The sequence below is a fragment of the Triturus cristatus genome, chromosome 9 (assembly GCF_964204655.1).
Source record: "Triturus cristatus chromosome 9, aTriCri1.1, whole genome shotgun sequence".
Lineage (NCBI taxonomy): Eukaryota > Metazoa > Chordata > Amphibia > Caudata > Salamandridae > Triturus > Triturus cristatus.
Window position 1 is genome coordinate 1,054,489,901 of NC_140592.1, and position 28,000 is coordinate 1,054,517,900.

The 28,000-nt window shown below is 44.6% G+C and overlaps 1 protein-coding gene across 2 annotated transcripts in view; it reads right to left on the reverse strand.

Annotated features, from left to right (window-relative positions):
* The window catches only part of INO80 (INO80 complex ATPase subunit), a 670,892-nt gene that overhangs the window by 274,960 nt on the left and 367,932 nt on the right, over positions 1–28,000 (reverse strand). For both annotated transcript variants that reach the window (XM_085626921.1, XM_085626922.1), the window contains exon 24: positions 15,222–15,402. In XM_085626921.1, the coding sequence (XP_085483047.1) occupies positions 15,222–15,402 (181 nt within the window). The remainder of the gene's footprint in view (positions 1–15,221; positions 15,403–28,000) is intronic.

Here is a 28,000-nt window from a genome sequence, read left to right on the forward strand (position 1 = left end):
AGTGACCACAGAGGAGGGGATAGCTCATCACCCTGGTAACATCTGAGTGGGCACAAAGGCTCTACACATGGGGTGAAGGATTTTCTCATCTTGGATTTTGAGAACAAAAGTCACTGTTGGTATGTTTGCAGTAAGGCAAACAGTCATGACTTTTGTCAAAAGCAGCCCAGGCCCTCAACACTAATTTGTATGGGAAAAAGAAGTCCACTCCTGTGATGAGCTAAAGTGATCACAGTGAGAAAGACAACTTTTTTGAGTCAGAAGCTGCAACAAGCAGTTGATTATTATTGTCTGGACCAAATTAACTCTCAGTGTGGCACCACAAACAATGTGGGAGGGAACGTGTGTCAAATCTTTAATAAACAACATCACAACAAGCAACTTAACCCATTTACCGCAGCGGTAATTTCGCCGCGGTACGGGGGTTCCATTGAATGGGCGGGGCCGCGTCGGCCAACAGACGTGCGCAGCACTACCGAGGTAGTGCTCGCGACGGCCGTTGGCTGACAGGCGCAACGAACGGGTTAAAGAAGAACAGTAGGTCCAACAAACAAAAAAGGACAAAAAGGCAGACAAATAACCTTTGAAAGTGCCCACTGGAAGGTTCTGCTTGGCCAAAGACAACACAAACAATAAAACATCTGGCAGTTTGGCTTGCAAATGGTCCGTTTCGCAAATTCTACACTAGGCCTCACATTTGTCACAGTGCCAGGCGTGAATTGAGTTTGTAGATGGGCACATGTCAACAAGGATGACAACCACAACCTCAGGTGCTAGATCAAATGCAGTCAACTGCCACCGCTCAATCTCCACACATGGAATTGTAGATTGTGCAGGTTTGGTTGCAGAACCATCCCCTACTGCGCAGACAGAAGATCTTGACGAAGTGCTAGCCTCCTTGGAGGTCCAATGCTCATACCCAGAAGTTCTGGGTGTCACACTCTTCTGTCCTAACCCGAAGTCACTAGGAGGACTTGGACCCAGTCCTTCTTGATCTTTTTTTAGAGATGGTAGAGGCAAAAAGGCATACAGGAGTCCCGTGCTCCACTCTAACCTGAATTAGTCTCCTAATGAGTGTTTTTGGAAACTCCAACAGGCAGAAGCTTTGGTACTGTGCATTCTTAACAGTGGGGATTCAGCCAGGGATCTCCCCCACTGTATGAATATGCACTGCATCCCAAAGTCCAAGGATACTGTAGGAAAGTAGAATCTGCTTTAATTTTTAACCCCACATTGTGCTGGTGTTATTCTGTTTTCTGACTAGTCTGACTGGGATCCTGCTAATCAGGACCCCAGTCACTGTGCTTCCTCCTTTAATTTGTCATGGTAAGTACCTTGGTACCTCCACACATGGCTACTGGTGTACCCATGTAAGTCCCTGGTATATGGTACTAAGGTCCCCAGGATATAGGGACACCATGGATCTCCCATGGGCTGCAGCATGTATTATGCCAAACTAACTATTGCGGCCTGTGTACGTTGGTGCTAGCACCACTTACAACAGATATACGTTTCCTTAAATCTGAGGTCACTGCACTTAAAACCTATAAGTCAGTTGTATGGCAGGCTCTTCAGTCCTAAGGGCAGGGTGCTTGGTTACAAGTGTGAGGGTGCCCTTGCATGAGTAGGGCCCCTCTACAAACCCCGAAGTCGATTCTCCAGGCTTTGTAAGTACGGTCAGCCATTTAATACATATTGTGAACATCAAGTCAATTAAGAGATGTCTAACTATAAATTAGCTCCACCAAATCTGGTCCTGTTTGGTATCAAACATGTTGGAATCCTACCCAAACACTGATTCCAGTGTTGGATGTAGGATTCGATGTAGTGGGGGGGCTCCCCTAAGGTGCACCCCTGTATTCCCGGAACAAGCCTTTCAGGGTCTAACAGCAAGCTAGTGCTGCTGCGACCACAGACACGTTTCTGCCCTCCTGCTACTGAGCTGAGCTCAAGTAGGGGAAGGCAGAACAATAGGTTTCCCGTCACAGTGAGGTGTGACCACCTCCCAGACGGGACTTGCTGTATTAGGCTCGGGTGGGGTTGCTTGCTAGTGCCACAAAACTGCTTTGAAGGGCATATTTGGTGCCCTCCTTGCATACTCCAGTTTGAGCCAGTTCAGGGAGTGGTTGGCTCCCATTCTGGCGCAAAAACTGTACAAAGGAAATGGGAGTATCCTCCCCTCTGTCCCGCCCCTCCTCTGAGAGGGACCCTTGAATTGACACAACCCTTTGCCTAGGATATTTAAGGGCTTATCTGTGGGTGGCTCTTCAGATTCAAACCTGAAACTACTTAAACTTCGATCGTCTGGGAACTTTGGACTTCGCCTAAGAACCAAGACTGCACCAAGGAAGACTCCTGTTGCCCCTGGGCTAGTCGTCCTGCCAGCCTTCTGTGTAGTCTGTGTCTGTGCTTCATCCAGGTTCCTCTCTAGGCCTGTGGGCATCAAGGACACCCAAAGTAATCTCCCTTGGAGTGAAGGAGTCACTCCCCTGCATCTGCAGGCACTGCAACCAAGCTGACCTGTCTGCTGCTCTTGACGTCCTACGGACACTGAAAGGCTCAGAATCACAGGTGGTGGTTCTGCAGCTCCTTCGAGGCCTGCAGTGTCTTCTCAGCAAGTTTGAGGCCAGTAACCCTCGTCAGAACCGCTGCTACAGAACCCCTGTGCACCGCGTTGACTTGCCACTGCCAAGACTTGTTGACTCTGCCCTCCAGAGATCTTCCGGCTACAAGAAGCTGCAGCCTCCAGCATCCCTTCCTGGCAAGATTTTCGCCCTCGCCACATCCTCTGCGCCGTGAGCTTGCATCTTTGGTGAGCTGCTAGAGGTTCTCTTGCAATTCCTGTGCCTTCGGCCTGTGAGTCCTCTTGAGGGTCTTCTTTGGCTTCAGTGGGCTCCACTGCTTGCTCGGGCCCTGCTCTGACTCTCCTGCACTTGGTGAGTCCCTTCGACCTTGCTGGTCCCAACGCTGCACCTTTTTTATTTACCACGTCTGCTGTTGCTACCAAGGCTTGTTGGTGCTGCTGCAAGACACCAACTCCCTGGTTCTTGACTTCCAACATGGGACAGCCCATGAACATCTCCTGGTCTTCCACAGTGCCGCTTGGTCCTTACAGCTGCAACGACAAGGTCACCGTCATCACTCCTGCATCTTCTGTCATCGGTGGTCATTCCTTGGTCTTCCGTGCTTCCTGGTCACTTCAGAGTGGCATAGACTCTGTCACCTCTACTTTCAGGTACTCCTCTTCAAGAATCCATCCTGGGATTCCACCGGACTCTTTCACCTTCTTCGCCAGCGGCATCTTTTCTGAAGTCCTCAAATGTGGTCTACAGCGGTTTCCAACATCACTTCACAACTATGCATCCGGCTTCCCTAGTGTAGGTATCCTGGTTCCTGGGGTATCCACGGGTGGGGTGACTCTCCAACCTTCTACGGGGTTTCTTCAGAGTCCACTGGGACGGGTCCTCCTTCTTGAAAACTGCAACTGTGACTTTCCCATTGTCTTGCATTGAGCACATGGCTGTTTTTCCACCCTGCACACAGCCTCCGTGGGGTTTCTGGGTACTTACCTCGGTGGTTCCTTGGGTCCCCAGCTCTTCTGAGTCTTCTGGTCCAAGTCCCGACTTCAGTCGCAGTCCGCATTCCACTTCTTTAGTATATGGTTTGGTCTCCTTCTGGAGACCACTATTTATTTGTGCTTTCTTACCTGTTTTACATTTGAAATATTATGTGTACTGTGTTGATATCTCCGGGTAGGAGATATAGCAATGTGTTAGTGAGTGTGTACAATAAAAATAACTATTATTATAACTACCATTTGAGGCTCTTTTTTGTTTAACCTACACTATATGATTAGTTCTGGTAAAACAAGCTGCTTAACACTCCTTCTGGACTAAGCCTGAAGGCTGCTCTCCACAGCTACCACTTGGAGAACTTTCTATAGTTGTCTAAGACTATTAAAATCACCATAAAGGGTGTCTGGATTAGTGCATGGTGCTTCACTTAAATACGTGTGCACCATATACTAAGCCAGCCTCCTAAAGTTAGCATCCAGTTGCCCAAAACAGGGCAGACAGAACTTAATTTTTCCTTTCGTGGGAAGACACTCAGAGGGTGGAGAACTAAAATAGGATGATGGCCTCCATCATTCTTTGGTCAAGGAAATAGCAAGACAAACAGCTCATCCCTATTTCTGCACCAGCATCCTTCTCAATGGACCCTTTGGACAATAGAGCTCACACCTCTTACAGCAACAGGGATGGGTGCTCTTTGAGAGCCGCACAGATGTGGGCTGAAGCTGCGGTGGGCTAGAAAGAAATAGAAGGGCACAGCCCTGCTAGACGACCTGGAGGACCAATCTATCGGATGTGATGGACTGCTACCCAGGGAAAAAATGATGGATCTTGCCTCCCACATGGTGTTTGTGCACAGCTAAGAGCAAACTCAAGTGGCTTGGATGCTGATGTGCAGAGGAAGGGGAATGGAAAGATTGATGCCCTGGTGACCTGCATGTTGTCCACATGATCCCCGTCTCTACCCATAAAGGGCTGAGGAAACTGCAGCTGGGGGTGGGGGAGAGCTGATGAGGGGACCACTGGGATTGCAGTCCAACAATTTATGAAATTGCCCGCACCTCATATAGCAAGTAAGATCCACTGCCTAGCTATGCCTAACCAGACAGACTTAATTCCTGAGAGGATATTAGCCTCAAATATCCATGTTATATGGTAGGCGGTAGAGTAGGCTGAAGTTAAAACAAAACCTTTAGCAGTCTTTTCTTAGTTGCGGAGAAGTACTTCAACCAGGTGAACTGGGCTGAAAAATGTTCTGGTAGTCATGAATTTTTGTGCCCAGTACACCAGGGTTCTTCAAACTTTGTCTGAGGTTCCACAGCAGACCTCGAACTGAGAGGCTGCTCTTCGGGAACAGTAACTATAGATCAGTCAAATGTTCCAGAGTAAAAATTAGGATGGTCATCTTAACCAACAGTACCTAACTTAGTTACAACCCTACAAGGTTTTATAGCTAACTTGTACTAGGCGAATCTCCTTTTGGTGAATCCAGGGGATCCTTGGCGTGGTGCAGAGTGCCCTGTTACAGGTGATGGGGGCCCTAATCTAATCTATGGGAATCAAGCATCCAGTACAGACTAGTACTTAAAATGAAAGTCAGGGATGGCAGTTTAGGCCTGTATCCCTCTAACATTCTTTGTATTCAAGATTTTTTGTTGGCAGGTATCTGGAAGAGGATCCTGGCTCAAGATGAATCTCTTGATATTTCTAGAGCAGCGAGTAGGCTTTAGAAATCTGATAACTACAGTTCCAGAATCAAGATTACTTGTTCCAGTTGCTGAGAAGGCCTGAAGTCAAAGTTCAGATTCTCCAGACCTCAGAAAACTGGCAGAGGAAGTAGATACAGGAGCCCTATGGCATTAGGAAGGTAGTCAGACACAACATAGACTCACTAATCTCAATTTTAAATGTGCTTTTCAACCCAGAAGTGATCAGCTAACTGGAGTGACCTTACAGCCCCTGGTAGCCTCTGTCCAAGATGTCTTCTATGGCGGTCTTTCCAGGAGGCAGGGCACTGGCTCTCTTCTACAGGTCCATGCACTCCTTGAAGGCACAGTCCACCTCCTCATCACAGGCAGCTCTTCATCTTTCTACAGGTTCAGTAGCAAGGTGATGCCACAGTTTCCCAAAACTTGGAAGCAGTGTGGAAAGAAATGGCCAAAGAGCAGAAGTTCCACTCCTATATTGCCAATCCCCAGTGTGTAAATGTGGGCTGGCTTGTTCAAAAGCATAGTATCCGGAATGCACAATGAGAACCACCTTCTTGAACAACACATACCCCTGATGTCCAGTTGCTCCCAAACAGTGACCAGTCCACCCACACATTCAGTACAGACACTCTTCTCTTGGACTGAATAGGATTTAGCATTTGTATACTACTTTGTAGTTTAACTGGGCTTTGGTAAATATCACCTGCCCTCCGCTTGCTGTTGACTATTATTTTTTATGTTTCTATCATCATTTGAAAAATATAATAAATAAAATAACGGATTCTTCACAAAGGCTGAAGAAAACAAATTGTGACCTAACGGAAGGACTTATACACTGGACTCTCGACACTTATTCCAACACGGCAAGAACTGAATGCTATTCTTATGTTTAATCTGGTGCGGCGGCTGTGTCTTGGACGGGTATAAGGCTCAGCATGTGTGCGGTGAGAACCTGTACTTATTGAGTTTAGATGCCACCATGTATGGAGTGTACACAACTCATGATGTCTTTTAAGTATCTGTAAATCTTCAATAAATAAAAACAGATTTAAAAAAAGAAAAATTGTGACTGTGATGTAAAATAATAACTTGACATTGTTTTCTAGGAAATATCACTGAACTGCATTGTGTGCGCCTAAAAGTAGTAGCATTTTATAACACAATTTTAATTCATATGTGCCTTTAACAGAACCATGGCAGTCAAGCATTTCTCTGTGGGTGGAAGACAATCAGAGCCCTGAAGGATTCAGCAGCATTTAGTACATAACCTTTTCAATTAGCGTTCTGAACCATTTAGTTAAATAACTGGCTCAAACAGCTAGGGTCATTGAAACGCGATAGAGTCATTAACTTCAGGGTAGATGGAGCGAGATGGGGAAGCATAACCCACCAAAAGCGTCTTGTATTACAGCGTGCTTTCATGCTGCTTACACAGATCAGTTCTGCTACGACGATTTCCATCCGTATGGCAGACAGCATATTGGCTTTTAGTAGAAAGTTAAAGCTGCCAAAAGTATAAAAGAATTTTCAATATGCGCCCTCTACCAAAAAAAAACAAAAAAACAAGCATTTGCAATGCAATGGTCTCGTATTTACAAGAGTTTAAGCTATTGGCATAATAAATGACAATGCCTTTTATTTATCTGTTTTGATAATTAACACATAAATAAAAGGCAGTCATTTACAATGCCAATAACTTAAACTCTTGTAAACGCGAGACCTATTTCATTTCAAAGAAGCAGCTGCCATATCCCGGGCTGCTTGGAAAGTGAAAGCGCGCATGACGTGCTGAGTGTTGCAGGAAAGCATATCGTGCCTGCAGTAGGAGAAACTCATTAAAGAAAATAGTGCTTACAGACTAAATAAGACACACTGTGGAACAACAGAAGTAAAAGGGCCAGTCCTCATGGGAGGTCACAAATGAAGACAAGGCGGTTCTAAGGAGGGACTAACAAGCCTATTATCGAATCAGAAGCCAGCATTTACAAAGGACAATGACAAGCCAATGAAAAATATGGGCGGAGAGTGGGCAGAGCTTCAACTTGAATACAGCATGCCTCGCAGAGCATGCGCTACTCAGGCTCAACCTAAAAAATCTATTGTTGTTAAAACACAAAACGCTGTATGGATATGCAGGATGAACGAACATCAGACAAATAATAACCGCTAAGTAGCCCCTGCAATGATTTGCCAAAAGTGAGGTAAGTGTAACTTTGCTCTAGCACTGAGCTCTCAATGATTTAACATATCCACATCTTCCATTGCGGTCACTGCTGATAACCATTCTGAAATTTGACAATAATCAATATGTTCATTATTAATCGGGAATAATGGTTTAATGATAACTTGCCATTGAACAGTCACTAAAGCAAAGTCGTTCTGCTCAATTAGGGCCTCATTTATCAAACTCATCTACATATTCACAAGGGCAAAATATATAATAAATGCTCCATGGAGGAAAGCTGGCAACACAACATTATAAGTTGCCACCTGTCAAAGGAGTCCTTTTAGAAGACACCATAAATTAACTTTCTAGCCAGGCAGTTAAGAGCAGAAGTGATAGTTACTAAGGCATCATAAACAGACGAGCGCAGTAAATTATAAGAAGGGGAAACAAAAGGGTTATTGCCACTGCTCATAATTTGGCCAGGCCAATTCAGAACAGAACTGCATGCATCTTCAGAGTCCAAGTACCTGTGCAGATAAGTGAGACAATCTATCCAGACATTTTTTACAGTTTCATAAAATCAACATGTGCAGTCGGTCTCCTAACTAATAGTGGGATCACGACAGCCACAAGGTGCCTCGAGCAGCCGGCTCATGAGCCAAGCTCCCTCATGCCAGGAACTTGATAGCAGTGTTTACTTATGTAGCCAGGTGCAAAGTGATATTAAAGAGTGTGTCTCTATTACATCACCGATGCACGTGCACCTGTATCAAGTTTACCACCATGGCCTCAATCAATGAGAATATGGCTTGGTTTTTACATCTACGGTAAGCAACACTATCAAAATACCCGCTTGAAAATCTGGAAAAAGGATAGTGCAGCTGGACAAATTGAAAATGGGACAGTGTTCCAATTAAAAAAAACATCGTTCACACGTGATCAACTAACTGCTTTGCAGTCATCATCATATTATCTGTAGAGAGGACTGGGTTCATATTCATAATGGAAAAGAGGAAACAACTGAGGGTATCAGGATGCATAGTTCTGGCATTTTTTTGTTTTGACTGGTGGGAAATAACTATATGTTTTAATGTTATTACTAAAACATTGAAGTTGACTGTCTTTCATTCATGTTCCCATCTGTAATACTCTTCCAGGTAATGACTTAGTGAGTCTATTAAGTTGGTTATGTTCTGCTCTTGAAACATGTTCTGCTGTGAATGAGATGCACCTATTTACAGCTCAAGGTCATATTGTTTTGGCTTCCTTTGATAGTTGTGGAGGATGTGTTCTTTCCTATATCTTAATATAAAACATTGTTGTGCGGTCCTGATCTGTAAAAGACCCAAGGCCAGCCCTGTGCTTTCCATTCCTGTGGATGAGTTCCCAAATCTGTTGGGGTTGGGCCTGTTTTCATGGTCACTGGGGATCTAGGTGGGTGAACATCCTTCAATCTGATAGATTGTGCAAATTTCACCCAAAAAAGGACATCTCCACCTTCTTATTCCAGGCAAGTTGATCTTCTTCCCCTACTGTCTGTAACAGCTGTGTTTAGATCATTTTTTGGAACAGTCCTATGCACAGCATGGCATTAACTAATAGTTGAAAGCATAAAGTCATCATTCCTAATAGTGTTACAACTTTTCTTAGAGACAGATACTGTGACTTGAGGCAAAGACATCTAGGGATTGCAGTCAGGCCTTAACAGCATTGCTTTGGTAGATGAGATTTTTTGCAAACCAACTGTAAATCCTATGCCTTGTAACAAATGAATTGTCTTTCTACTTTTCATCTAGCAGGTCTTCAGAAGATGCCCCTGTAATTAAATATTATCCCATTAGATAGCGGAATAATGCCCAGTATGTGAACCCAAAAAAAGATAATGGCTGCAAAATCTGTTGTCAGGGACCATCAGTCCAATATGGGCCTGACAGTGCTGTGATTCTTTGATATAAAAAAAATATGTGAAGTACACCCGTTGACCTTTCTGCATGTGGTACCTCTCTTATCTAGGAGTGCCTTCACTTCTGTTGGTCATATTAGCAGCATATGTTCATGTATTACTTTCCTGTTCTTGGGAAGTAAATGTGTTAACCTTTTCTCAAGTTAGGAGATCCAACACCCATCTGCCTGTGTTTACAAGTGCCCTCTGTTCCGATATCAAGAGCCCTATAAACAAATCACTGTATATTGATACTGGGATGGACCATCTTCCATGTCCACTTTGACCACTTCTCCTGGACGTGTTTTTGTGGCCCACAGTAGGAAGACTGGGTAGGTTGCCACTTATTATTTTGTTTCTGTTGGTAACCTTGCACCTTTGAAATTAAGGACTGTCACATGGCGTCTCTTTAATGGAGCACACTTCTTTTGCTGAGAACTGATTATTGAAGCTTCTTTATAGTGTACTATTTCTGTGTTCCTAATTTTCTCTAATCTCTCTGTTCACCAAACACTGATGTACTAAGATTTCTATTTGTGCCTCGCTGTGGACCTGATATCAGAAGCGATAAAAGACTCAAGACTAATCTTGTGGTCCTTAGCCTGGCTGATGTTTTGGTTTAGTCTAAACAAGTTACCTACCTTCAATTAATGTTCTTTCTCGGGGATATTCTATCTACCTGCAGATGACTCACCTCTTGAATCTCCGCCAGGTCCAAGACTGGATGTGGAAATGTACAACTAGCTCTCCCGCACCAGCAGATGGTGCTCAATTCAGTTTCAATGCAAGAAACCACCATGGAAATTGTATCATTGGAGTGATACAAGTATCACCCCAGACCACTGACATCAGTTCCTTTTTTCCATCTCCATACTTCAATGCAGATCTTGAGTGCTTTTGATTAATTTTTCTTTCTCACAACTTTAATTTGCAGTGCTGACAGGATGCCATCACCCCAAAAATGAGGGTTCAAACACTGCCAGTCCTGCTATAAGCAGGTGTCCATATCAGATCCCCTATGAGATGTGCTTGTGGTCTCTGGGGGAGTCGAGATATGACTGACTCCATGTCTCACAATAAATGTCACTCATCCATACTCATGCCACTAGGGTGCAGGTGACCAAGCTGTTTATGGTATGGGACTCTCAAGCACCAAACCTTCATTTGTGCTTCAGAGGTAAGTGTTCAGAGCAAACATGTGAATTTCCACAACATAAACTAGCTTCACCCTCAGAGCCAGAGTTGGTTGAGGTTACCCTGACACCGGTCCTGGGGTTTACCCCAAGTTTCCTGAGTTTACAGACCCTTGATTTAATCCCACATCAATCGCCGCATTCACACAAGCAATGGTGGCTTTAATCCACCACGATCTCTTTGGTGCTCCCTGAGGCCCTTTGGAGTCATCTGGACTATCAACTGGGCTTTTGCCACAGAGTCCTCCTATGGTTGCATTCACTCCCACTCTGCTTTCCAAAAGCCACTATCGAACCAGTAAATGCCTTACCAATCTCACCCACTTAAGCACTAATGTATCCATGTACAAAACCTCTATACCAGGCAGCAACCTTTCCTAAGACAAAGACCGTACTAAATGTTCTCTCACCACCAGCCCCAGATATTGGTGGAGGAGTCTCAAATTAGGCCCTTTCCTAAAGATGAATATTTTGGCTCAGATCGCATAGAAATGCTTGCCACAGTAAAACATAATGAAGACTAAAGCAGTGATCAGGGAAATCTCTCTACTGTGACAACAGCCACTGTTGATTATCTTGCGCTGCAAACTGCAAGTAGTCTAAATACTTCCCGAGATGTACACATAAAATACCCCCCGGGGCTCTTTCAGAGGATATGGTATAATTTGCAGGCACCTTTAATAAGGCAGCTGTGTAGGAAAGTGCCCATTTTTGACATCGTCACCCCCACTTATTGCCTGGTATCAAATGTGATTTTTGACTGGAGGTGCACTGGGTTCCTGCTAACCAGGTCCCCAGTGCAAGATCTCTCTCCCAAAACTGTGCAACTCTACCCCAATTGGCAATACCTTTAGCCCTCTCTGCAAGTTCCTAGTAAGTGGTACCTAGGGCAAGGGGGCAAAAGAGGGTCCTTAAGGGCTGCTGAACTAATTGTGCCAACCTAAATAACCCCTCACCAAACACATACAGACTGCCTCTGCAGGCTGAGATTCTTCATGCAGTCGAAAGTGAAAACACGACATGGCACACATCCCTTTGTGCCATGCCTGAATACACTGCATGCAGTATAGGTAAGTCACCCTTTCAGCAGACCTTAGAGCCCTAAGGCAGGGTGCACTATACTATATGTGAGGGCATAACAGCATGAGCAGATATGCGCCTGAGCTGGTCAGTTCCATTGCTGCAAGTACAAGTGAACAGGGAAACCATTTTAAGTACATGTACTGGGCACTGGTGAAAACAAGTTCCCCAGCTACATGATGGCTTCACTGAAAATAGAGATGTTTGGTATCAAACATCTCGTTTTAATAAACCCACACTGATGCCAGTGTTGGATTTATTAATACATGCACACAGAGGGCACCCCTGAAAACCTACCAATTACTGGTGTGCTAACTGACTGGTTTTCAACAGCCTGCCACCAGAGACAAGTTTTTGACCCCCAAGGGTGAGGGCCTTTGCTCTCAGGAGGTCAAAACCAAAGCCTGCTAGGGCAGAGGGTGTTTACACCTCCTCCCATAGGATGACCTGCAGATTAGCATTCCAAGGCTAGGGAGCTTCAAAGAGCCCACCGCCTTTGGTATGCAAATCTGGCTTCCCTCACTGGAAAGGAAGCCAATCCCCTTTGTCCAAAGCCCTTTGGCACCTGGAAAGGGGTGGAAATTTGCTAATCAGATAGGTGTGTACACTCTCAGGCTAGTACCACCCCTAAGGTGGGCTACCTAAAGTGGAGGGGACTTTTCAAAGTTAGCCCTCTTGGTGATGGCAAACTTAGGAACTCTGGGGCATGGTTATGTCCACTTCCCACAGGAAGCAGTCATACAAGGGGCATAATGACCCCAGAGTCAGGTTGCCTGTTGGCTACTACCCAATACTCCCGTAACATCCCTAAATTCAGTATTTGGGGGAGCTCATGGCACCAGAAAAGCAGATCCTGCTGACCTACGAATAAGGAAGACACTGAAGAGCTGAGAAAGAAAAGACTGAAGAAGAGCAACTGACTTGGCACCAGTCCTGCCGGCTTTCTGCTGTTCCCCATCGAATTGCACAAAGTTGGGCATGCTGTCATGCCTCCAAAGCCTGGGAGGACTGCCTGCCTTCACTAAAGACCCTAGGACTCCAGTGGGGCAGCAGAGCTGCTTTCCTGCATCCTGCAGGCACCCAAAGAAGAAACGCGAGGACTCCAAAACCCCCAACACCAGACGGCCCCAAGAACCACTGCACCCAAGCACGAGTCGAAGTGGGCCAAATGTGTCAGCGAAGACCCCAAGCCCTCAGGAGACGGAGTCCACTTTGGTTCCACCCCTCGTGAACTCTCCGACAACACCTGCAACCTTTGTGTGCAGGCCCACTCTAACGCGAGCACTCCCAGAAGAAGAAACCCTACACCTCAAAGACCCTCAGCACCACATCCGCTAGCATTGCAAGACTTGAACCCTCTGGTTGGTTCAGCCTCACTGGCCTCCCAGTCGAAACCTGTGCCTCTTTTCACACAGACCGATCCCCATTGACTAACATTGGCCACCTAACGCTGTATTGCACCACTGCACCCGGCCGCCCAAGGTGACCTGCTGGTGCAGCCTTGCCCCTTGTGCTATACTCACTTAAGTCCAGGAGATTGGTTTTGCAAGTCGCTGTACTCTACCCGAGTGCCGTATTTGTTTTCCCTCCCATAGGATAACATTGCAGCTTCTGAAAAATGCAATGTCGACTTTTTGAAACGTAAAAGTATTTCTCTTGCAAAACGTACTAACCTGATTGTATTGATTCTGGTGCCTAAATATATATAAAGATACATATTATTTTTGTAAATTGGTGTGGATTTCCTTATTGAGTTGTGTGCATAATTTACTGACTATTGCGTGTATTTGCAGATGTATAATGCTCCTCTTTGATAAGCCTGAGGCTGCTCGATTCCACTACCCCCTAGAAGAACACATTGAGATTGCTAGAGCAAACCACTGTCCACTTATAAGGAAATGCCTGGACTCTTTGCACAGTATATCCCTTTTTGATATACTATATAAAGAGCCAGCTTCCTACAAAGAGGTGCTAGAAGTATCATTGCCCCCCTCTAAGGAAAACAAACCAAGTATCCGGACAGAAATTTTGCAACTGGCATTCGGCTTCTGAGCCTCTGCTGCCGTTCAACAGGGTATCAATAAAGCCTGTTTTAATAGAGTGGGGCAAGCCTACTTCATCTCCAGTGGTGAACCTTCAGATCGCCCGCCATCATTGCCTAGCACCTGGTGGCATTAAGATGACTAATTGCCCATCTTTCATTAGAGAGTCTGGTGGTGCAGGGCTCCCAGGCGGGACAGGACGAGTGCCACAGCCTCAGCTGCATGACAGTACTCCAACCCTCTCCGATGCTCTGGAAGGACCAATGCAGAAGCGTGAACAGGAGCAGTATTTTCTCAGGATCATGCACTAGAAAGGTAACCCTTTCAGTCAATGAGAAACTGTAGCTTCTCCTCTGCATATTTGGGAATTACAAACTGCTCAGACGTCCAACTCTGGAACTTTGTCAAACTAAACAGATGGTGGAAGAGAATAAGAACACTGAATGAATTCTGTATCGAAATGCCTTTTTTTAACCTAAATGTTCTCACATGTATATATATATATATATATATATATATATATATATATATATATATATATATATATATATAATCATTATATAACTTTGTGTGCTTTACTCTTGTATGCTCTTGTAGTAAAATGCTTTTGCTGACAATAAAGATGATGATGAACTACTCAAAGTTAAATGAGGGTCTCCATGTAGACCCTCCGATGCTCGATGCCCACAATGACCACTGAAAAAATAAAACTCAACTTTTCTAATCAGAATACCAAGTAGCAGGTTATGCACAGCATATGAAGCTAGGGAAAAATACCTGTTACACATAAGTAACTTGTTTCACCAAATCCACAGATGCCAGCTGTTCCTATCATTGAGTTTACCTAAAATTAGTCCTGACCTTTCCAGCTAACTGTGCTCTGAACTTAATGAGGAAAAAGAAGTTGAACCTGTTGACCCCAACCACTAGATGGAAGAATAAGCAAAGCATAAATCTGTAGTGGGTTACTGTTCAAATAAAATGTGCAATTTAGTTACCAAAGTAAATATTTGTGTATGGATAGCTGACATGTCAATGACATTACTCTAGAACAAAGCACAGAATATCAGCAGTGACACATGGCTTCCTCGCATTCCAATTATCCAGAACTAAATGATTTTACGAATGACTAGAGTTCAGCTTTAGAGACTTGCAATCAAGCACCTTTGGTAGGTTCTGCACAGACAGTCCTTCTCTCCTTCAACAGCTTTTGTTAAGAAAAACAAAAATAACTCATCTTTCGCAAATCTTACAACTCCACCAACCCCTCAAGTAAGAACTGAACCAAATAACACCTAGAAATTCTACACATCCACACAAGTTAAAGAACACCCTTGTGCTTTACCTGAGAAACCCACCATTCATCATTAAATGCTTCAAACAATGAGCAAGATTACAAATAAGAATAACAGGAAAACATTATGAATGTTACAGGTAATGAGTACTGGCTACCTGGGAACTGTCAAACTAGTAAATATGCTTCATATGGAATGGAAAACTAGAGTGCTTCTCTTACCTGGAGAACAGCACAGCTGTGAAGATTTGGAAAGGATAGTGGCCAGTCGATGGACAGTAGTAAATCCTTGTTCTTCAGATATTGAGATGTGGGTTGGCCTTCCTCCTCCTTTTGCTCTGCCCAGGAGCGCAGATGATGGAGCCTGTAGGAGGCTTTCAGAGACAGGAAAAGAGCTAACCATCTGAAACAGATCATATCAGACTAGCTCATTTATAGGCTCTGAGGCAGCAGAAGATTTTAGATTAGTGCCCAGTTGCTTCAATCATATCACAAAAATTGATTTGTTTTTATATTATTAAAGGTAGTTTTACAGCATAAGAATGGGGCTTAAAATCTAGCCTTGCATTTTTTTGCCACAGTTTACCCACTGAACAGCAACATAAAATAATATTACTAGTCTATTACATGCCATCATTACAATCACCATGTGGTAATACCACCAGGAAAAGACAGATAGCACTAGGTTTGATTTGTCACAGTTGCAACAGTACCTCAACATTACAATATCAAAACTAACAAAGGTGACGGACTCAAAATGGTAGCACCTCACTCCCAATATGCTGCTGCCTTATCTGGCTGTTAGTGCACAAAATCTCCAGCACCATTCACCTAGTGATGCCTCAGAGGGGAAATTCTGACAAACAATTTACATTAAATGGAGGTGCACTGAACATAGAAAAGAAGTCCAAAAGTGTTTTCTACTTTTCTTTGTTTAATTTTTATTTCAAATAGATAGATACATAACCACAGCCAACGCGTTTCGTTCCTTTAAAGATACAATTTCTTAACGGAACTTCTTCAGGGCTGCAAAATAAGAAATAGAAAATATATATATATATAATACAATCATTAAAACTGACGGACGTACACATATATTTACAAACATTAAAAACAAATTTCGTGTCATTTTAGATCATTCCGGTTGTACAGAAATGGAATTGATATTTACAAAAATTGTACACATTTTTCTTCATTCTTATACACGTCCACCTATATTATATAAACACAAAATTTCCAAAAGTTTATAGTGAAATAATGAAAGAAGAAGGAACTCTAATCCACCAATAAAGTATTTCAAGACTCCCTAATTTACGGTTTATATAAATTCTAGACAATCTTTCGCTTTGAGTCTTTTTAACCAAAGCTAAAACTCATAATGTGCAGGTCATCATCAAGTATCTCACCAGATTGATCGTGGAGGGTCGACAGTTTTGGCCCTTATTTCTAGAACAAGAATTTAAAAGGGTTTCTACCTCATGAACTGAATTGAAGGAACAGTACAGGTGAGATCACTGCAAATCTTAAAAAACACACCCAAGCGCTCTTTCTTGATTATTATATCTTCCAAAAGTTGCAGATTGTTCTCTTTGGGGTCATCCAAACTTGAATTATCATTTTGAGGGATATATGACAACACTTTGGAGTCTATCATGTTCTTCGTGAATATAAAACAAAAGCACCTTCTCTTGAAATTTATTCATAATAGCAGTCTGTTATTCTATGAGGTCTTCTTGAAGTAGAAACCCTTTTAAATTCTTGTTCTAGAAATAAGGGCCAAAACTGTCGAGCCTGTTATGCACTATGAAGTAATGTATCCTTATCACTTCAAATCAAAAGTGAGCAAATAAAAAAATTTTTTATATAAAAATTGCTTTATCTTGTTTCAGATTCTCATTATGAATCTTTGTCAATCACCATTCAAATGGATCTTAATACTTTAAACTTCAACCACTGGTATTTAGCTTTAGTCAGACCCTCCACGATCAATCTGGTGAGATACTTGATTATATCTATCCCTTCTTTTCCCTTCCACTTCTCAAAACATCATAATAATGAATTCAGATTGTTCTAATTTGGTCTCCTTGTCACATATTTTCTTTTAGAATATCTTCTGATCTCTGGATAGTTCCATTATCAAGTGGTATACACTACCTATTCGTCATTTTTCAATTTTTGAAATCCAAAGCCTGCATTTAATTTGCTGTCACTTTGAGGTAAGATGATGACCTGCACATTATGAGTTTTAGCTTTGGTTAAAAAGACTCAAAGCGAAAGATTGTCTAGAATTTATATAAACCGTAAATTAGGGAGTCTTGAAATACTTTATTGGTGGATTAGAGTTCCTTCTTCTTTCATTATTTCACTATAAACTTTTGGAAATTTTGTGTTTATATAATATAGGTGGACGTGTATAAGAATGAAGAAAAATGTGTACAATTTTTGTAAATATCAATTCCATTTCTGTACAACCGGAATGATCTAAAATGACACGAAATTTGTTTTTAATGTTTGTAAATATATGTGTACGTCCGTCAGTTTTAATGATTGTATTATATATATATATTTTTTCTATTTCTTATTTTGCAGCCCTGAAGAAGTTCCGTTAAGAAATTGTATCTTTAAAGGAACGAAACGCGTTGGCTGTGGTTATGTATCTATCTATTTGAAATAAAAATTAAACAAAGAAAAGTAGAAAGTACCTCAACATTAAGCCAGAGAGATAATGTGGTATTTTATGTTTTAGATCTCCACTAATTTCACCTAGCAAAATCTGGGTCAGTAAAAAAAGATGGATCTTTGGAAAATTTTCACCCAAGTTGTAATCCTGACTCGGAGGCAAAGACCCGCTTGCACCAAACTTGCAATTCCCCTATAGCAGTGAAATCATTTCACTGAATGAAAATGCCACCCTATGGCTGGATCTAGAAGAGTTAATAGAATTGTGTAAACAGAGAAGAAAGGAGGGGAAAAGAGTGGAGAAGTGAGGGAAGGAAAGAGATCCTTTGTTAAGCCTTCTTGGACAGGCAAAGATAATTTCTTCTACAGAAAATGTGTAAGCTCTGTCCGATCTCCTCGTTAAAAAATCCAACTAATTCATTTTTAGCCTTTCTGTCAACCCTTTTGTTCCTTAGTCTACCCAAAGTAAGAACACTCTCTTCAACACCTAAACGGGAAGTTCCAACAGAAAAAAAAGATGTGCAGTCCATAAATTCATAACAGCAGCAAAACTGCAAAATAAGAAGTTACATTTTAATGTAAATGGAATGCAGGTTAAAATACAACATGTTGATTTGTATTTTTAATGTTCCAATAAATCTGCGGATGGCCCTTCAATCCTCCTTATGAGTTACTTCCTTTTGTTTTTATTTCCACAAGGCAACTTGTCTGGTCACCAGAAGGTATCCTCAGCTCAATCTCCTGATGAAGAAGTGGTACGTAAAAGAAATGCTACTTTTTCAATGCAGAGGAAAAGACAAGGGGTATGTTAAAAACGGAACAAAACAGTGCTTAACGTTTAGGCCTGGGCGGTGAACTTTGCTTTGTTCGCGGAGTTTTGTGGAGTTTTCTGCACTCCGTACTCTGCGCAGCTCGCGGAGTGCAGAAAACTCCGCTTTGCAATGTGCAGCGGAGTTTTTTGCCCCGCTCCCGATCGCAAACAGTAAGTTCCCAAGCGCGAGCTGCCGCTCGGGTAGAATTTCTAAATGAGCAGCAGGAATACCAGAACAAACTGCAGTTCGCACTGCACTCTGCCACCCGTGGAACTTCACAGAGTTTTTTTTGTAAATTTGCGGAGTTCCGCATAGCAAGGCATATGAGCTGCAGATCTACACACTTTTGCATAGATCGCCATCTGGTGTTGGGCCCGGATGTTTGCAGTTTGTTTTTTCTCTTGGAAAGTCTTTGGAAGTCACAAGGTCGGTGACTCCTCCTTTGGATGGTATTGCGCATGGGCTTCGGCTCCATCCTCAGATTGTTTTTCGCCAGCAGGGAAAGATGGAGCGTAGTAATAACAGTGAAGAAACCCATGTGTGCATCTAGATAAGATAAACTGGAACAGATACAGGTAGCCGGGGAGGCGGGTGGGCGTGTGTAGATCTGCAGCTCTACATGCCAAGAACAGATGCATACTGGTAAGTAGCATATTCAGTTCGAGGCATATGAGCTGCAGATTACACACTTTTGCATAGACTATATAGCAGTTCCCAACCTTAGCGGCGACCACCGGTATCTGTTGCAGTGGTTTGAAATAACGTTTTGAGTACAGCCTGGCCCACACTAGCTTGTTGCTTAGTTTGCACATCTACACAATAGTGTTTAGTGAAAGTGTGCGGTGTTGACCATGTAGCTGCTTTGCAGAAATCATCTAATGGGATGTTCCCTAAAAATGCCATGGAAGCCCCTATCTTTCGTGTAGAATGGGGGAACGGATAGCGTTCCTTTATCTTTGTGGTAACAAATCTGAATGCATTTTACAATCCACCTAGCTATCCCTGATTTTGAGATGGGGTTGCCCTTGTGTGGTGGAGAGAAAGAGAAAAAAAGTTGTTTGGTCTTGCGGAAAGGTTGTGTTCTCTCGATGTAGTAGAGTAAGGCTCTTGACATCTAGCGTGTGCAGAGCCCTTTCTGCAACGGTCTGTGGTTGCGAGAAAAATACTGGTAGTTCTACAGATTGGTTTAGGTGAAAAGGGGAAATGACTTTAGGTAGGAATTTTGGGTTGGTACGGAGAACAACCTTGTTATGGTGCATTTGAAGAAAAGGTTCTTGTATGGTAAGTGCTTGTATCTCACTGACCCTTCTAAGGGAAGTGATGGCTACAAGGAGAGCTGTTTTCCATGTTAGGAATTGTAGTTCGCATTTGTGTAAAGGTTCGAAGGGAGGTCCCATTAGCCTTGTGAGAACAATATTTAAGTTCCACACAGGTGAGGGTGGTACTCTGGGGGGAATTATTCTTTCTAGGCCTTCCATGAAGGCTTTAATGGCAGGTACTCTAAAGAGTGAAAGATGTTGCCTGTTTTGTAAGTAATCTGCAATTGCTGCGAGGTGTAGTCGAATGGACGTATAGGCTAGATTACACCTTTGTAGGTGGAGTAAGTAGCCTATGATGTGTTGAATGGACACGTCCAGGGGATTGATGGTGTTGTTATGGCAATAAACAACAAAACGTTTCCACTTGGCAGCGTAGCACGCTCTAGTGGTAGGTCGTCTAGCTTCTCTGATGACGTTCATACAATCAGGGGGAAGATTTAGGTACCCAAATTCTAGGATTTCAGGAGCCAGATCGAAAGGTTGAGCTGAGCTGGGTCCGGGTGTCTGATCTCTCCATGGTTCTGGGTTAGGAGGCATGGTGAGAGGTGTAGTTTTTGGTGTGGTACTACAGAGAGTTCCAGCAGCGTGGTGCACCACGGTTGTCTGGCCCACGTTGGAGCTACTAGGATTAGTGTGAGGGAGTGTTGTTGTAGTTTGGGCACCACTAATGGAATGAGTGGGAGAGGCGGAAAAGCGTACGCAAATTTGCCTGACCAGTTCATCCATATCGCATTTCCTTTGGACAATGGGTGTGGGTATCTGGCGGTTGAGCTTGGGCATTTTGTGTTTTCGTGGGTGGCAAAGAGGTCTATCTGTGGATGCCCCCACATTTGAAAGAACGGATGAAGAACCTGTGGGTGAAGTTCCCACTCGTGGATTTGTTGTGTCGGTCTGCTGAGCAGATATGCCACAGTGTTTTGGACTCCTGGGACATGTTGAGCTAGGAGAAAGATTTTGGGGGGAATTGCCCATCTCCATATGCTCTGTGCTAATTGAGAGAGCTGTGGAGAGTGTGTGCCGCCTTGTTTTTGTATATAATACATGGCCGTCATGTTTTCTGTGTGAATGAGGACTGCCTTGCCTGAAATCTGTGTTTGGAAAGATTTTAGGGCTAAAAAGATTGCTAGTAACTCCAGATGGTTGATATGGAGTAGCTTTTGTTGAGGCGTCCATGTGCCCTGCACGGTGAGATGTAATAGGTGAGCTCCCCAGCCGGAGAGCGATGCGTCCGCTGTTAGTATTATCTGGGGAACCGGGTCCAGGAACGGTCGACCTTTGGAAAGGTTTGTGGTGTTCCACCATCGCAGAGAGCGATGGGTGCGACCGTCTACCAACACCAGATCTGTCAGTTGACCTTGGGTCTGGTGCGCTAAGCACTCTTGGAGGGGACGCATCTGGAGTCTTGCGTGGGGCACTATGAAAATGCAAGAGGCCATCATCCCTATTAGTTGCATGAACACTCGTGTTCGAAGGGAGTGTTGAGGTATGAATTTTTGTCGTTAAGCCTGAATGCTTGCAATCCTGGCCGGATTGGGGTAGGCAATCACTTTTGAGGTGTCTATGGTGGCACCGAGGTATTGTTTTATGTGGGATGGTTGTAGCTGGGACTTTTGGTGGTTCACCGTGAAGCCTAGTTGGTGAAGTAGTTCGATTGTGGTGGAGGTGTGTTGTACACACTGATTGTATGAAGTGGCTTTTATCAGCCAATCGTCTAGGTATGGGAAGATGTGAATGTGCTGTCTTCTCAAGTGTGCCGCCATTACTGCCAGGCACTTGGTGAATACCTGTGATGCTGTTGTGACTCCAAATGGGAGCACTTTGAATTGGTAGTGTTGTCCGTCCACTACAAATCTGAGGAACTTTCTGTGAGCATGGTGCACTGGAATGTGGAAGTATGCGTCTTTCAAGTCCAGAGTGGTGAGGAAGTCGTTTTGGGAGAGGAGCGAAGTACCTGCTGAAGCGTTACCATATGAAAATGGTCTGAGTGTATGTATGTGTTTAGGGGCCGGAGATCTAGAATAGGTCGTAGAGTCTCGTCTCTTTTTGGTATGAGAAAATATAGGGAGTAGACCCCCATATTTTGTTGATTGACAGGAACGTGTTCTATTGCCTGTTTTTGTAGGAGGGAGATTACCTCCTGCTTTAGTAATTTTGAATGTTCTTGTGACATTGGGCGTTGCCTGGGTGGAATGTTTGGGGGGCTAGATGTTAGTTCTAGGCAGTAGCCTGACCGAATTATTTGGGTCCCACATTTGTCTGAGGTGATGGTCGCCCAGACATGAAGGAAATTTTGGAGTCTGCCCCCGACCGGAGTGGAATGGTCTGGGGGGAGCGGTGGGAAGTCATTGGGTAGGAGGTGTGGCAGAACGGGCGTTGTTTGTTTTGCCTCTGCCCTTGTTATTGTTACCCCTGTAGCCGCCTCTTTGGTAACCTTTTGTAAAGGTGGTCTGAGTAGGGGATTTGTATGATGTGGATGCTGTGTCTGAGGAGTAGCCTCTGGATGTACTCCGAAAGGAGCGTCTGGGCGGGTGAGACTGTAAGGCCCCCATGGATTTTGCGGTATCCGTGTCTTTTTTCATTTTTTCTAAGGCCTCATCCACTTTTGGCCCGAATAGATGTTCCTGGTCAAAGGGATGGTTAAGGATGGAGGCTTGTACTTCTGGTTTAAAACCAGATACCCTTAGCCAAGCATGGCGATGGAGAAGGACGCTGGTGTTGATGGCCCTGGAGGCTGTGTCTGCTGCATCTAGGGCACAATGTATAGAGATATTCGTGATTGTTTTACCCTCTTGAATTAACTTGTTGGCCCTAGCTTTATATTTTTCAGGGAGATGGTGCATTATGCTTTCTAACTCGTCATAATGAGCCCTGTCATATCTGGCCAGTAGTGCCTGAGTGTTTGCTATACGCCATATGTTGGCTGCCTGGGATGCTGTGCGTTTGCCTGATGCATCTAGTAGTTTTGATTCTTTGTCAGGTGGTGGTGCATCACCTGACGCTTGTGAATTTGCCCTTTTACGTGCCGTAGATACTACTAAAGAATCTAGTGGCGCTGGTCCTCTGATGTAGGAGGGATCTGAGGGAGCAGGTTTGTATTTTTTTTCAATACGTGGGTTAATGACCCTGGCTCTAACTGGGTCCTTAAAAACTTCTGCGAAATGCTTTACCACTCCTTTGAGCATGGGCAGTATGGAGGTGGACCTATGTGAGGTATCAAATGTGTCTAGGAGGAAATCTTCCTCCACGGGGTCGGTATGCAAGTCCACCCCGTGATAATGTGCTGCCCTTTGCAGAAGATGGTTGAACCCTAATGAATCTTCTGGTGGAGATGGCCTAGAAGGGTAAAGATCGTCTTGTGGGACGTTGGGGATATCTGGAATATTGTAATCGTCCCATGGGTCTGGGGATCCTGTAGGGGTGGGGTCCTGTGGCACATCCCCTATATCATGATATGGGTCCCCCTGATCATCATCGTCTGGAGACGGGGGTCAGAGAACGATGAGGTGGGGGTGGAGAGGGCGGAGGGGGTGGAGGTGGGGAAGGAGGAGGAGGTGGAGGGGGAGGGGAAGGTATTCTGAACGGAGAGGTAGCAGAATCTTTCCTCTTTGGAGGTGGAGGCGGAGCAGGCTTCTCCAAATGTCTCTTTTTGGTAGAGAGTGTCAAATGTCCAGTTTTTGGATCCTTGGTGAGAGTTTTTTGCAAGGGATCCGGTCTAAATAGTTCTGGTGAGGTTATTTGGTCCGTCGGCGCCGAAGGCGTCTGGCCCGATGTCTTTTTAGGTTTTTCTGTGCCGGTTTGTTGCTTAGAACCCGGCTTGGGACCCTCCGGTCTCTTGGTCGGCGCCGAGATGGGCTTCGGCTTGGAAGTGTCGGTGCCGGTGGTCTTGTGTGGTTTGGTCGGTACCGAAGATGGCGTCAGTACCGAAGAGCTGGGTTCGACCCCGAGGGCTTCGGTGCGGAGCTCGGTGTCGAGGTGGAGGCCGGTTTCTTGTTCGGTGCCGAAGTGTGTTTCACGGCACCGCTGGTAGGCTGGCTCAAGCCCGAGCCGCCGAAAGGCTTACTTGGCTTCTTCACCGGGCCCGAAGGTGGGGTGTGGGGTCTTGCTTAGGCCCGGAGGCGAAGGCGTGACCGAAGCCTTTATGGGTGTCGGCGCGGGTGTGGGGGGGTAGATTGGTACTCACGACCCTCTGCGCCGGAGTGATGTCTTCCACATCTGACTCGTCGGCCTCGGAAGCGCTGACGAGGTCCTCTTCGGTGCGATGATGTTCCGGATCGTCAATGTCGTCTCCGAAGATGTCGACTGGAATGGACGTCGAGGAGTGTGCCATGTTCCTTCTGGCTCTTCGGTCCCGAATAGTCTTTTTAGATGGGAAAGACTTACAGGCCGGACAGTCTCGAGCCTCGTGTTCAGGGGAGAGGCAGAGGTTGCATACCTCATGAAGATCGGTGTGGGGAAATTTGGACTCACATCGAGGGCACTTTTTAAATGGAGTTCTTTCCATGAGCCGGGACCGGAGCTTGGGTAGGCCTGAAGGCCACCGTCGACGACTGGAACCGAAGGTTTGCCGATGAGAAGGCGCGTTGATTGAAGAGATCGCGATCGAAACAATACCGCGAATTGCGGTGAGGATTGCCTGTCGATCGTCGAACTGGAAGCTGTTCGGAACCGGAGCGCAAAGTTTACATCCGAGCCCGATGGCAGAAAAAAAAAATCTGAGGATGGAGCCGAAGCCCATGCGCAATACCATCCAAAGGAGGAGTCACCGACCTCGTGACTTCCAAAGACTTTCCAAGAGGAAAAACAAACTGCAAACATCCGGGCCCAACACCAGATGGCGATCTATGCAAAAGTGTGTAATCTGCAGCTCATATGCCTCGAACCTATAATTACCACTTGTTTTGAGTTTTGTATGAGAAGGAAGACCGGAAGTAGATTGGGATTTTGCAGCAAAACTCTCTATAAGGAGAGACTCCCTGCTCAGACATGTCTTACAGCAGGAGCCCCAATGAACAGAGCTGTGATAATATCTGCTGCTCATCTGAGTGAGTGAAATATGGGGACAGAATGTTTTTTTTAAAAAAGGAACGACTGCTGAAGAGTGATCTCTGTCTACCTGCCCTGTTTGATGCCTATTCAATAAGATAAGTCGTTTTAAGAGAGTTGGTCCAAGCACAGAAAATTTTAAAAACAGCTGATGAATGACTGATGATTCAGAAGAAGTCATAGCCGGTTAAGGCCCAAGTAAATGTAAAAAGGACCAAATCAGAAAGGCATCAGGAGGAGAAAGTGGCATACAAATTGAGGGCACTCAAGACTAGCTAAGGGCGGCATCTGAGGCAGTTTAATGTCAAATTTAGAACAGGGCTAGAGATGCAATATACATCAACAAGAGCAACACTTTAGAGCAATGTCCTTCAGTGGTCTTAATAAAGATGTGATGGTAAAAAGGAGTTTTTTTAAAAAAAGTAAGATATGTGGATAAAGAGAGTAAACTCCTTTACTCCCAGACCTTGTCCGAAAGACTTTGTTTCAGGCACTCATATTGCAATGGTCTGTTGCTTTCTGCCAATGAAACTTCGATCAGCAAATTACAAGTAGTACAGAACACGGCGGCACAACTAGTCTTGAACATGCCTCCCAGATCAGCTTCCCACCCTCATCTTTTAAAATTTCATTGGATACCCATACGTCAACGAATAAAATGTAAGATCTGTTGTACTATCCATAAGGCATTGTCCAATCTTGGCCCTAGCTATTTGTCAGAAAATGTTACCCCCTATCATCCCTCGAGATCCTTGCGCTCCAGTACTAAACACCTGTTGACGGTTCCTAGAGAGCGAGATTAGGTGGCAAATCTCTGTCATATCTCGGTCCGCAATACTGGAATGAACTTCCCCTTCATTTAAGGGAATGTTCGAATCACCTTCTTTTCAGGAAATTACTTAAAGCCACCTTGTTTTGCTTTTAAAATTCTCAGTTTCCGCATGTGCAATTGATACTCGTCAAAAAGCACAGAGATACTCCCCCGAGTCGATTCTGGCGCTATACAAGCCCTTAAATAAATAAATAAACAAATGAGGTAGAGGACACGTCAGTAGGCATGGACTTTGAGCCTCCCCTGTATAAGGATCGATGAAATAAGCCACGGTTAGATGGTGTTTGTAGCGCTCCCATAGACTTGGCTACCTCAGTGTCCTTCTTCATTTTTTCTAATGAAGTGTCCACTGCAGGACCGAATAAATGCTCCTTATTAAAAAATGAATTAAAAATAGATGCTTGAACCTCCGGCTTAAAATGTGATATTCTAAGCCATGCTTGGCGCCTGAGAAGGTGTTAATAGCACGTGAAGCTGTATCTGCTGCGGCTAGAGCACACCTGATTGAAGTATAGGTATTGCATTAGTTGCTCTAGCTCATCATAATGAGCTCTGTCGTACCTTGCTACGAGTGCTTGCATATTAGCTATGTGCCAATGATTGTCTGCTTGTGCTGCTACTCTTTTGCCTGAGGCATCTATTAACTTGGACTCTTTATCGGGAGGCGGAACGTCTCCTGTTGATTGAGATTTAGCTCGTTTACGAGCATTTGATACCACCAACGAATCTAGTGGGACCTGACCCTGATGAACATTGGGTCTGTAGGTGCAGCTTTGTATTTCTTATCCACTTTAGGTGTGAGTACCCCAGCTCGCACTGGATCTTTGAATACTTCATCTGCATGCTTTAACATACCTTTGAGTACAGGTAGTGTATGTGTTGACGTTTGTGATGCACTTAGTGCCTAAAATAGGAAATCTTCCTCAAGCGGCTCCTTATGGAGTTGCACTCCATGATAGTGTGCAGCTCTATTAATCTACTCAGTAAACCCCACGTTATCATCTGGAGGAGAAGACCTAGATGGGTATAGGTCTGGATCGTTGTCATTATTAGGATCAGTGTTATAGTCGACCCAGGGGTCTAGAGCATCGTCTTGTGGCACGTGTGTCCTCATCTAGATCCCCATCCCCCGCATCCTGAGAGGAATTTATGGGTGTTATGAGAAGGTGGGGAAGATAAAAGAGGTGGAGGAGAAGTATTAGTTCCCATATTCTTTTTATTTAAAAGGATATAGTAAGATTTCTCAAATTCTGGCTTCTCTGGCAGCTTTGCCCAAAGGTGTCCAGTTTTGTGGTTGATAACCAGTTCCTTTTGTCTGGGGTCAGTAGGCGGAACTTCCAAACAAGGCTCCTTGGATCGAGGAGGAGCAGTTTTGTCCTTTTGGGCCAGAATTTTCGGCGAAGATTTCGGAGCCGGTGTTTCGGAGCCGATGATTTCGGTGCCGAGGATTTGGGTTCCGATGATTTCTGTGCCAAAGCCGTTAAAGGCTGAATTGGCTTGCCTTTCAGTGCCGAAGTCTTGGGTTCGGTCCCCGAAGGTTGACTCAATCCCAAGCCGGAAGGCTTTGTAACTTGTTTCGGTGCCGACCTTGGCCGAAGGCGGAGGAGGGAGCGGAGCCTTTTTAGAGGGTAGTTTTTGGGGCGGAGTTGTATCTTTACTCACGGTACGCTGACCGGGTGTGATGTGTTCCTCGATGTTGGAGTCTTCCTCGGACACATGCATTTGCTCTTCCTCTGCCTCGGCTCCCTGTGCTTCGAAGATATCTTGGTAGACATCTTCTCCGTAGAGGTCTGGAGCGGAGTCTTTCTAGTCCTTGTGTTGATACATCTTGTGACGTCAAGTCTGACGGTCACGGAGCGTTTTCTTCAATCGGAACGATCGGCAGCTTCCGCAGATGTCTTCGTCATGTTCGGGTGATAAACGCGAATTGCACACGTCGTGGAGATTGGTGTGGAGGTACTTAAGAGTGGTACCCGGGGCAGAATTGGAATGGAGTCCGTTCCATCGACTGCAAACCCGGTCAACGTGGCTAGGTCCAAGGCCTTGTACAAGACTTTCCGATCTAAGTTTTTCGAAATGGAAACAATACACAAAGGCAGGAATACGCAATCAAGAAACAATGCCATAGAGGGTACTGAATTCCGCGGGGAACCCGAGAACGGTGTTGAACCGGAGCGCAGCAATTCATGTCCGAACCCGATGAAGAAAAAAAACAATCTAACAATGGAGTCGATGCCGGTGCGCATTCTCCCCGAAAGGAGTCACCTACCTCGTGACTAGGATAGACTTCATCGAAGAAAAAGAAAGTGCAAACAT